General features: G+C 47.0%; 1 protein-coding gene across 1 annotated transcript in view; it reads left to right on the forward strand.

The window, feature by feature from the left end:
• LOC310782191 (guanine nucleotide-binding protein subunit alpha-13-like) overlaps positions 1 to 11,474 on the forward strand; it is a gene marked incomplete at both ends in the record, with an annotated part of 74,660 nt that extends 63,186 nt beyond the window's left edge. Inside the window, 2 exons of the mRNA XM_083642879.1 lie at positions 1,818 to 2,033; positions 11,106 to 11,474. Of these exons, the coding sequence (XP_083499005.1) occupies positions 1,818 to 2,033; positions 11,106 to 11,474 (585 nt within the window). The remainder of the gene's footprint in view (positions 1 to 1,817; positions 2,034 to 11,105) is intronic.
• Positions 11,475 to 12,675: the final 1,201 nt, after the last annotated feature.

Here is a 12,675-nt window from a genome sequence, read left to right on the forward strand (position 1 = left end):
CTCGAAGATGTAAAAGTTGTTGATTGATGTCCCACCGTCAAAAAAAAAAAAATGTTTATGTAAGACGAGATATCTCGGCTCTGGCACTCAAGCGTTGGATTATGTAAGACGAGATACCTCGGCTATGGCACTTAACGTGTTAATACTTAGAAAATTTTCAATTTTCAATTTTCAATTTTTTTTTTTTACAAAATGAATGCCTATGGCAGAAAATACGAAAGACAACGTGTTCTCCTCAATGAACTCTTTATTTCAATGTGTCTCCTGTCCAACACTGCTGTCCCCGGCGCATGCCGGTGTGAATTTCCCAAGTTTAAAACAGTTTTGTTGGCACAAAGGCCCGTGCCCAGCCAGAAAACTAGAGACTATATGAAGCTCCACCTCACGTTAGTCGGCTGTGCAATGGAGTGGGGCGAGGAGGAACGAATTCCACCCAAACCTAGTCAAAAAAACCAAAAAAACCAAAAAAACATTAATAATTAAAAAATCGATCCAAATGCCACAGGATCGATTCCAATCCTTAACGATCAATTATCGATTTTCGATAATTGATGAACATCCCTAGAATAAGTAACATGTAGCATTTTTGTTTTTATTAAATCCAACCGTTCACTGCCAATGACGTGTTTTTACGTAAAAAAAAATCGATTTTGTTTTTTTGACGGTGGGACGTTGATCTAACCCTTTTACGTCTCCTATACCAGAATTGGAGGTATTGAATGTGTATAATCTATTTTACCGACCCACTGAGTGGCGACATGTCTCTCCACAGTAGGAGAGGCGAGCCAAAACTCGAGGGAAAAGCGTGAGGAAGCCGTTCTCATACAGTAAAATGGATGGCGAAAACGCTTTCACTTTCGCGCTGATGCACAGCGGTGGCAACGGTGGGGGGTTCCAAGAATAGATTGGATGCACACTTTGAAACACGCACCATAAATAAGCCCAGAATCGCAAGAGCTTCATCAGAGCTCTCAACCGGACCGCCAATAAACCAGCGAAACCCATCCAGCGAGCCCCATGCAGACTGCCAGGCAGCAGCAGCAAAGCAGCAACTCGTTTGTCACAGACCCGCTGCTGCAGAGCCAAGCAGGGCGGAGGAGAACGCCCACGGAGGGAGGAGTTGGAAGCAGAGGGGGTTTCCTGCTGTTATGGAGGAAATTACTGTTCAAAACTATTGTTTGGATGTCTGACGTCTTACTGATGCCAAAAAGTGAATGGTTAAAGTGACTGTTCTATCGAATTTCACAAAAAGCCGTTTATCTCAGAATAATTTTTCTGACGCTGAAACCATGCTGTATTCAACTGCTAATGCTTACATAACTACTAACTCTACAAACTAACTCTTTTAGACAGAGAAAGCACACATTCTATTAGTTCTTTTAAAATATTGTGTGTTCACAAAATCTTAGCAGAAAAGAATCCTCGGGTCTTGAAAGATGAGCCAGAATCCTCAAAAAAACCCTCTGGCAGAACCTACCTACAGTAAAAAAAAAACGGCTGGCAGTGAATGTGTTAAAACATTTTTTTTTTTTTTTTTTTTTTTTACCTGAAAACTTTTCGCGGACCCCCATTTGAGAACCACTGCTCTAGAGCCCCAGTGAATTCAGCAAATGATCCTGTGTGACAGCATTCCATGAAGCAGAGATGTTGGGGTTAATTCAGTAAAGGTCCCCTTATATCAGCAGTCCCGAGTGCACTCAATGTGGGAACCGCTACCAGTCTTACAGCCTGGAAGAGCTTATTTGCTGCAACGTGTCCATTTGTCTTTCATGTTCATTCAGTCATTCATTCATTGGATCTCTCCGTGTCTCCACCAGACTTATATTCCCAGTGACCAGGACATCCTGTACACTCCTGAAGAAGACTACTGTACACCACCCACCACGCGCATCCAAGAGTACGACTTTGAGATCAAGAACATGCCGTTCAACATTGTGAACGTGGGGCTGTGGTCAGAAAGGAGGCACTGGTTCGAGTGCTTTGACTCGGTCGACTGCATCCTCTTCCTCGTATCCTCCTCCTCCTACGACCAGGTGAGAACGCGCTCCAGTCCCACAAGCACGCACCGTGCACACACGGCATCTAATTTCCTCTCACACACAAGCAAGCACACACACTTTAGATCGCACGATAAGTCACACAATCAGTTTGCTCCAGCACAGGGATTCCCAAACTTTTCCGTCCAAGCACCACTACGTACCAAACCAAATTTCCCATCAGGGACCACTTCCACTGCGTAGACCTACCCCCCCCCCCCCCCCCCCCCCCCCCGCCCCCCAAATGTTGCCTAACTTTGGAGTGCAGACCTGCCAACCTGCACGTATTTTTCGTACCATGCATGCATTTTGGCATCAAAGTATGCTGGTACAATTTGTCAGTTAAAACTACGCAAAAAGGTGTTGATGCCTGTGAATTCAATTGTGTATGGGTGCACTGGGCAGTATGCGTATCGTGTGTTTTGAATCTACTCTCTCTCTGGTCATGACTACTACTGTGAAAGACTAGCAACCTGACCAATCCAACCAACGATGCAATGAGTCTAGCCAATCAGAGGCAGATTTGGGCGGGTCATGACTTCGTCATGCATCATGTTAGTGTGTGTCACGCAAGGGAGCTACTTTCTGACAGCCGAACTGCTGCTGCAGGTTTCTAAGATCAATATATTTAATTAGCCACTCTTAACACGTTGACTGCCAACAACGAGTTGAGTCGTCAAACACAATCCAGCTGTTCACTGCCAACGACGAGTTGAGTCGTCAAAAAATATATATATATTTTTTTGACGGTGCTACGTGGATCAATGCCCCCCGCGTCTCCTATGGAGATATTGGAAGTATTGAATGTGTATAATCTATTTTACCGACCAGCTAGGTGGCGACGGTGCCCTCCCGACAGAGAGAAAGTCAACCAAAAGCAGCCGCCTCAGGCGGGTGCTTCCTCCATTCACAAGGAAATGGCTTGCCGATTTTACAGTCATCAGTCACCAGACTCGCCGCTCTCGGGCCGCGCCAGCAGCAGCACACGGGGGATTGCAAATTTGCATAATATATTACTTTGAAACGCCCGCAGAAAGGCCAGAATCGCACGCATTCCGAAAACCCAGAAACGAACGAGCCTCATTCTCATACACTCGCTGCCAGGGAGGGAGGCTGCTCAAACTCGCTGCCAGGGAGCGAGGCTGCAGCGAGCTCTCGCTTGTGACAAACGCAGGCTGAAAGCCACTAGACACGCCCACGGAGGGAGGAGTTGAAGGAGAGGGCGTTCGGAACTATATTGTTTGGATGTCTGATCTCTCACTGATGCCAAAAGTAAATGGTTAAAGTGACTGTTCTGCCTGTTTGATTGAATTTCACAAAACTGCGATTATCTCAGCTTCCACTCTCAGACGCTGAAACCATGCTGTACTCAACGGCTAATATCTACATAACTACTAACTCTACAAACTAACTCTTTTAGACAGAGAAAGCACACATTCTATTAGTACTTTTGTGAACTTTGTGTTCACAAACTCCAAGCAGAAAAGAATCCTCGGCTCTTAAAATGAGCCAGAATCCTCAAAAAACGGCCTGGCAGAAGCTACCTACAGCATTGAAAAAAGGGCTGGCAGTCAATGTGTTAATAATGAATACAATGCGGGCAGGAGGTGCCAGAGTCTGGGAAGAGTGCCAGGGAATTGGCTGGGGAAGGGAAACATTGCGGTCTATAGACTGTAATGTTAAATGCCGCGGTCCAGTTAACAGCTAAGGAACATTCTAACGTTACAGTAACTGTTTCAAGGCTAGCGTTTGCTGTGTAACGTTACAATCGGTGTGGTTAAGTGACGTGTAATGATCGGTAGGATGCAGGAACCAAACGTGGTATGGTGTGGTGTTTCTAAATGTCTGGGTTTCTCCTGCTGTTTTTGTCAGCAGAAGTCTGATGAATGAAACAACAAGGAAGGCCGTTTAGAGTTATTCTTGCTTCACATTCAATCAACATATCTGCAAAGATGCTGATTCTTTAATAAAACCAAAAGGTTTAACGTTAGAAGACCTGGAGCTGATATATTGATCTTTAGGAGAGACACTAACAAGAATGAATAAACAAGATTAATGGGTCATGTAGCTAAGTACTTAGTGTTTACATGACCAATTAATCGTGTTTATTACAGAAAGGTAATGGTAGGCCTGAATATCACTGACAGGCCTTTATGCGTCACATGAACAGGCATGCAGATTAAACCAAAATAGTAAGTAATCCCAATCATTCAAATTCACTCAATGGAATTGTAATCCAATTCTCTCTTTCTCTCTCTCTCTCTCTCTCTCTCTCTCTCTCTCTCTCTCTCGCTCTCTCTTATTTTTAAAGTGTAACTTACCCCCAAAACACCTTTTTCAGCTTTTAACCAATATATCTGACTTTGGGGGTGGTGTGTGAAGAATTCTGGTCAAAATGTCCACATTTGAGACCAAACTGTTACCATTGTACCATTTGTATCATTTTCAGCAGCATAAATTCCCTCTATGGGTTCAAACCTGCTTTTTTTGTGCCCTCAAATGAATGGGAGATTTGGTACATCGTGATGTCACGGGGGTATTTGCGCGTGCCCCACTCATGTGAAGAAAAAAAAATCCCCCCATGCGATTACTGTAGTTCACGCGGCGCGAGCCCTTTAAGAGCAATGCATCCCTGGGTAATCGCCTACTGTGGCTAATATTAGCCGCTAGTTATGGTACATGGCAGTAAAACGCCACTGAATGACCAAATTGATATAACTTTTAACCATTTCGAGTAACACTGTTTCCATGCGGATCACCAGCGTTAGTTTGTTGTTTATAACGTGGCTATATATATAATGTTTTCTATGATATCTATCTCGGATACAATGAAAATACTAGGAGGCGGGCCATAGCATCTCTGTCGATGATTTGATTTGACAGTTCTGGGCACTGGTGTTGGCGTTGGCCAATCTTGGCGTGTTCCACCCCCAATCGATTGTGTTCTGGCACAAAGCGAGTGGGTTTCAGGACGAAACAGTCTCGAGCCATTTACGTTATCTTTAGAGCAATATTCCTGGAATGCAAGTTTAACTAAACAGTTACATGTCCTCTGACTGCATTCTACATCAAATGAAGATATTACGGGTTGTTTTATTTTGTATGTTACATACTTATTGGCCAAGTTATGTTAGTTTATGGAGGAGGAATTCTGCCAGCTAAAGAATCTAGTATAGGCAGCCATCTTGACTGCAGAGTTTTCAAATCAAGTAGAATACCGTTTTGCAAGAAATCTGGGGGGGTCAGTCCCCCTTTAAGTGCCTATTTTTTTTAAGTGCCCTAAACTGACAAGTGACTGCTTATACTAAAAGCATAAGCAGGTGGACTCAAACTTTTGACTTGTGTGTCCCCAAAACACACTGTGGCGCGTCACACACGAGTCGCGACGCTCGGGCGCCGGTGTATGGTACTCAAAATATTTTCTCAAGGTTGACAGGTCTGGGAATGTTATTTAGTAGGGCTGGGCGATTAATCAAATTTTAATCATGATTACGATTTGGGCTGTCCACGATTATGAAAACAAGATAATCGACATCAAACGATTTTGCGGCTCTTGTCTCTCTCGTTCTGTCTTGTGTTATAAATCAAGCGCACCCCTTCCTTTGCTCGGCCCTCCCCCAAAGCCCAAAGCACACCAGCTCGAGTTGTGAAATGACTGTCGTGTGAAGAGCCACGGCACGTTTCTCCTCCCCGCTTATTTCCGTGGTAGCACAAGAATAAATGACAGAAGTCACAGAAAGAGAGCCGCTGGTCGAGAAGAGAGGTGAAACAACGTATGTGGGGTGGAAACACTATGGTTTCGCCGAGTTTAAAGGTCCTTACACTGCGCATATCTTGCACTGTTTGTTCCAAGTCTGTGGCTGTGATTGACAGGTGGGTCAAAACTCGCATCGCAATTCCGTGCTGTATATTCGCATCGCTCTTGATGTGTAACTGATGTGTAACTTACACATCAAGAGTGATGCGAATATACAGCACGGAATTGCGATGCGAGTTTTGACCCACCTGTCAAGATATGCGCGGTCGTGGCAGCACCCCGCAACACGACCTCTCCCCCTTTCGTTTAATCACTTGAAATCCACTCACAAAGTGGTCTATGACCAAGAAATAATGCTAAACGAACAAAAAGACAAAGCCCCATCTAGTTACTCCTGCCACCGCAAAGTGTCATCGATTCAGGACACTCTTTACAATGCGACCGCATATTCAACAGCTAACAAGCTCACAGATAAACATTAACAATAGCCTATTATAAACCTAAACGTAAGTCGCTTTGGATAAAACCATCTGCCAAATGATTTATTTAATGTAATGTAAACGAACGTTACTCAATAGCGTTCTCATTTGGTTCGATTTGAGGTTTAAGGACTACTAGTTCAGATGTTTACCAACATATTGAATGTAGATTAATAGTTGCAGTTGGTTGTGGCAGTTCACTGCAACATAGTACTGTATATTTATTTTAGTTTTTATTTTATTTCTAAATCTTTGCACTTTTATTATTTATTTTCACTTATTTATTTATTTATTTTCAATTATATCTAAAATCCAAAGACATCCAATGTTAAAAAGAAAAGCCAGTGTCAATGTTCGATAAATTCATGATGTTCTCAATGTCAATGAATAATCGTGTTAAATAATCGTGATCTGAATATCAATCAAAATAATCATGATTATAATAATAATAATAATTCATTTATTTTATATAGCGCTTTTCAAGACCCAAAGTCACTTAACAGAGAAACAAAAGACAGGCAACAGAAACAGGCAACAGATACAGGTAACAGGCAACAGATACAAGGAACAGGTACAAATAACAGTGGCGGTTCAGGGCAAGGTTGTATGGAGAAGCAGAGGAGAGGAAGATAACAGGAGGGAGGGGCAGGGGGGGGGATGGGTGGGCGGAGGGTGATGGTTTGGAGGAGGTGGTCAGGGGTAGGGGAGGTTGTAAGCTTGGGAGAACAGGTAGGTTTTAAGTCGGGTTTTGAAAGTGGGGAGTGAGGGAGAGTCTCGGACGGTCTGGGGGAGGGAGTTCCAAAGTCGGGGTGCGGCGCGGGAGAAAGCACAGTCACCAAAGGTTTTGAGTCTGGATGGGGGGATGATGAGGGTGGCAGTAGAAGAGGATCGGAGTGTACGGGAGGGGCGATGGGGGATGAGGAGGTCAGTCAGGTAGGGGGGGGCTAGGCTGTGGAGGGCTTTGAAGGTGAGGAGGAGTAGTTTGAAGTCGATGCGTTGCTTGACGGGGAGCCAGTGGAGAGAGTGGAGGACAGGGGTGATGTGATCGCGGGACCGGGTGTGAGTGAGCAGGCGGGCAGCTGAGTTTTGGACCATCTGGAGTCTATGGAGGGAACGGGAGGTGATGCCGGTGAGGAGGGAGTTGCAATAGTCGAGGCGGGAGGAGATGAAGGCATGGATGAGGGATTGAGCAGCAGGGGGGGAGAGGCAGTGTCTGACTTTGGCGATATTGCGGAGATGGAAATATGAAGTTTTGACAACGGAGCTGACATGGGGATCGAAGGAGAGGGTGGGGTCCAGGATGAAACCAAGGTTGCGAGCCAGGGGGGAGGGGGTGATGGTGGAGTCGTCAATGGTGAGGGTGATGGGACCGGTTTTATTGAGGGTGGATTTGGTGCCGATGAGGAGGAGTTCAGTCTTGTCGCTGTTGAGTTGGAGGAAGTTGTAGGTTAGCCAGGTTTTTATTGCGGATATGCAGTTTTCGATGTGGGTGAGGGGTGGGTTCTGGAGGGATTTGGTGCTGATGTAGAGCTGAGTGTCGTCGGCGTAGCAGTGGAAGTCCAGGTTGAATTGACGGATGATGTGACCAAGGGGGAGTATATAGCAGATGAAGAGCAGGGGGCCGAGGACTGAGCCCTGAGGGACCCCCTGCAAAACAGAGGAGAGGGTGGAGGAGTGACCGGAGAGGGAGATGAACTGTTGTCTGTCGGTGAGGTATGAGGTGAACCAGTCCAGTGCGGTGCCCTCAACACCCAGTTGGCGCAGCCTTTGGAGGAGGATGGAGTGGTTCACAGTGTCAAAGGCTGCGCTCAGATCTAGTAGAACTAGGATGCTGAGGGCACCGGAGGTGAGGAGGTCGTTGATGACTGGAGAGGGCGGTTTCGGTGCTGTGGAAGGGACGGAAGCCAGACTGTAGGGATTCGTAGAGGTTGTGGGAGTGAAGTTGCATGGCGACGATGCGCTCGAGGGTCTTGGAGAGGAATGGCAGGTTGGAGATGGGGCGGTAGTTGGAGAGGTTGGCAGGGTCGAGGGTGGGCTTTTTGAGGATGGGGGTGACGGCGGCGAGTTTGTAGACAGAGGGGACGTGACCTTGGGAGAGTGACTGATTGAAGAGGGCAGTGAGGTGGGGGATGAGGGCGGGGAGGCAGGCCTTGGTCAGGGGGGTGGGGAGGGGGTCGAGGGAGCAGGAGGAAGACTTGGAGGCGGTGATAATGTCGGTGATGAGGGAGGAGTCAACAGGGGAGAAGGCAGTGAGGGAGGGGGGAGGTCAGGGGGAGGGAAGATGATAGTGGGGGGGGAGGGGCGGAGGGGTTGGGGATGGAGACAGTCAGGGAGGAGTGGATTTTGGAGATTATGATTTTGAAGGCATGGAGAAATTAGTTGCAGGGGAGGAGAGTGTGTTATTGTCCGGGGGTTGGAGGAGCTTTTTGATGGTGGAGAAGAGAGTGCGGGGGTTCCTGTTGGTGCTGTTGATGAGGGTGGAGAAGTGGGCAGATTTGGCGGCTAGGAGTGCATCACGGTAGGAGTAGAGGTGCTGTTTGAAGAGTTCGGCGTGGACAGTGAGGTGGGTTTTCTTGAAAAGTCTTTCCAGTTGCCGGCCGGTCTGTTTCATAGTGCGGAGTTGTGGAGTGAACCAGGGGGAGGAGGAGGTGAATGAGACTGTGGAGGTTTTCAGGGGGGCCAGGGAGTCAAGGGAGTCAGTGAGTGCAGAATTGAGGAGAGTGGCATAGTCGTCAGGGGAGGAGGGGGCGGAGTCAGGGGGGGGGGGAGGGCAGAGGATATAGTCTGGGAGAGAGTGGGTAGGTCAATGGATTTGATGTTATGGAAGGAGATGGTGCGTTTGATGGGGCAGCGGGGTGGGGGCAGGGGAGCAGAGAAGAGGATGCAGTGGTGGTCAGAGAGAGGGAAAAAGAGAGGGTGAGGGTTGGAGATGGGTAGAGAAGAAGAGCAGACTAGATCGAGAATGTGGCCTTTGGTGTGGGTGGGGAAGTTGATGTGCTGGGTGAGGTGAAAACAGTCGAAGAGAGAGAGGAAGTCAGATGTCAGAGGGGAGTCAGGTTGGTCTACGTGGATGTTCAGGTCACCAGTGAGAAGGAGGCGGTAGGAGAGAGAAGAAGCGATGGTGAGGAGTTCAGAGAGGTCAGACAGAAAAGAGGGGTGGGGCTTGGGGGGACGGTAAAGAAGAAGGGCAGTGATGGAGTTGGGAAGTGAGAAGGCAAGGTGTTCAAAGGAGGACAGGGATGGGAGGTTGAGGTTGAGTTCGTTAATGACTAGAGATTGTTTATGGAGAACGGCGAGACCCCCCCCACGTCCAGAGAGGCGGGGCTTGGCGATGTAACTATAGTTGGGGGGGGGTGGCCTGATTGAGTGAGTAGAAGTCCAGGGGCTGTTGCCATGTTTCAGTGAGGAGGAGAAGATCAATGTTATTGTCCAGGATGAGTTTGGATATGACAGGTGATTTGTTGGAGAGAGAGCGAGTGTTCAGCAGGGCAAGGGAGATGGATTTGGGAGCAGGGGGAGGAGGGGGAGCAGGGGGAGAGAGCGGAGGTTGTTGGGGTTAGCAGAGCGGCAGGTGGTATTGACAGGGGGGCGGGAGTTAGTCCAGAGTGAGGGAAGGTTAGTGTCAGCAGAGTAGTGTAGGGTCCGGTTGCGGTTATGGCGGGGTCCATGGTGGGTGTAGCGGCGGCGGCGGAGAATGTTAGATTTGCTGGTGGCGGTGAAAGCAGGAGCAGAGAGACAGTGGTTATTGTTGAGTAAGTGAAGGTTGGCAGCAGAGTAGGTGAGGCGGGGGAGAGATCGTGGAAGTTGGGGGGTAGGTGGAAAAAATAGTGGTCCAGGTGGAAAAAATAAAAATAAAAATTGTCCAGGGGGAAAAGATAGGAGGAGCAGTAGTGAGAGTCCAAGATGGAGGTATGATATGAGGAGAGGTGACAGTAATCCGGGGAGAGTGGTGTTGCAGTTGTTGTTGTTGTTGGTGTGAGGATTGATGGTGCTGGCCCAGGACCTAGCCTGTGCGGTGGGGCAGCCCAGCCGTGCCATGGTGACAGACCAGCTCCAGCAGCAGTGAGGGAAAGCGGGGTGGCAATCACTCACCTGCTGATTCACATTATGATTCACATTATGATTTTTGCCATAATCGAGCAGCCCTATTATTTAGCTACCTTCCTGACAAACTAGCATGGTTGGTACAAATCGATTCCTTAGGTCTTCTAGTTTCATATGCTACCTACAGTATATACCATACCAGAAACTTCACTTTGGCTTTAAAACTGCAGCCTCTGAAAGTAGATGTTCATAATTGTGATATTTCCCAAATACAGTATTGCGATATTTCTGAAAATATTCTGTATGTAATATTGTATATTTACATAATATTATGTATGTAATGTATGTAAAAACTGTTGTCTGTTAAAAAAAGGGGGGGAAAACACGAACCGGACCACAATTTGCCGCTCACCGCTCCCCCAGGGGATGGGTCAAATGCGGAGAACAAATTTCACACATTGTGTGACAATCAGTGGGACTTTACCTTTACCTTACCTTACCAATGCTCTAGCAGATACTGGCCAGTTTATTATGTATTTCCAATTTTACAGACCTCCTTAAAAAACACATACATTTCTCTCCCATATTCATGTTTTTATCTTTTTATGGGCGTTTGTTTCTCTATACTGCCCCATTATATTTATTGTAAGCATTTAACAAATTCTTCTCCTATTATTATTGTTGTTGTTGTTGTTGTTGTTGTTATTATTGTTCTACTACCCCTACAAAAATAACAACAATAGTGGTAGTAGTCATTTTGCTCACTCCATGTTCTGTTGTCATGATCAGGTGTCGGAGGACAGGCAGACCAACCGGCTGCAAGAGTCGCTCAACATCTTCGAGACCATCGTCAACAAACCTGCCTTCATCAACGTCAGCATCATACTCTTCCTCAACCACATGGACCTGCTGGAGGAGAAGATAAAGACCGTTCCGTTTAAGGACTACTTCCACGACTACACTGGGCCCGAGCACAGCCTGCGGGACGTCCAGGCCTTCATTATGGAGTGTTTCCGGGGGAAGCGGCATGACGCCAGCCATAAGCCCATGTACCACCACTTCACCACGACCACCAACACCGAGCACATCCGGCTCGTGTTCCGAGACATCAAGGACACTATTCTCCACGACAGACTCAAGAAGCTCATGAGCAAATGACCCCGCTCTGCCTGTGAAAATAGAGGACCTGAATGGGCACCCTCCGCTTTCCCCTTAGGAGGGCTGGGGGGGGAGACCAGCCTCACAGAAGAATCGGATATAATTTCATCTTCTGCCTTTTTATATTAGTTTTTACTCTCCTCTTTCAAAGACTTGGCCTTGTAGTTGGTTCAGCGTGAGGCAGGAGGGCGACCTGGCTGTGGCAGTCGGGACAGGAGGGGCTGGATGTTGGAGAAGACCCTAGCGCCTGACCAAAAGCCACCTCACAGCACAGGACTCTTTTCTACCATTTATGACTAGATTTTCCTCCATTTTGAATTTTGTCCAAAAGTTTTTTTGCGATTCCTCCTTGAAATGTTGTAAAATCTTCACCAAACCAAAGCATGCATCATGTGTGGACTGTCCTAGACAAAACTGATTTTGAAGTTTTTGAAAAAACCGCACCGTTGCGATATAATTGACTTCCAAAGTTCTGTGGGTGGGGCCTATTTCACAAAAATTTGCATAACTCCAGAACACAACGTCCGATCCTAACCAACCTTGGTCCAGGTGTGGACGGATGTACTCTGAGTGTAATCTTGTGTCATTTCGCTTATAGGGGGCGCTGTAGCAACATCAAGTACCTGTAGCTCACAAGCCATAAGAGCGACTGTTCCCAAATTGGGGCTATATGTTCATAGAGTACTCTTCTACTCTGGCCTAAAACTCTGGCCTAAAAAATTACACCGATTGACCCGACGTTGGCGCTATAACAGCCATCTTTACGTTTTGGTCCATAACTTTAGAACCGTAGCTTCTACAATCAAAACTTATTTTTTCACAGGTTTCCTTGGCTCGCCCCATGTTTACTCATTGCTCTTGTAACCGAGTTGAATCAGCGCGGATTCCTCATGAGTCCCGAGTGGTAGCGAGTGGATTGGTTAAACTCACTCCCCAATATAAAGGCATGTTAATCAGCTCCGCCAAGGGAGCTAGCTCTCTTGGCGTCGCGGTTAACATGTCGGTCTCCCAAGCCGAGGGTCGGTAGTTCGAATCCACCCCTGGGCAAGCCCTTAACATGGGTTGCTGCAAGCACCACATACACAACGCCGTTACACTCTGATCTAAAACAAATACTCCTATTGACCTGATGGTGGCACTATAACAGCCCTCTTCACATTTTGGTCCATAACTTTTGAACTGTAGCGTCTACAATCGAAAT

Source organism: Poromitra crassiceps (genome assembly GCF_964638095.1).
Source record: "Poromitra crassiceps genome assembly, chromosome: 9".
NCBI lineage: Eukaryota > Metazoa > Chordata > Actinopteri > Beryciformes > Melamphaidae > Poromitra > Poromitra crassiceps.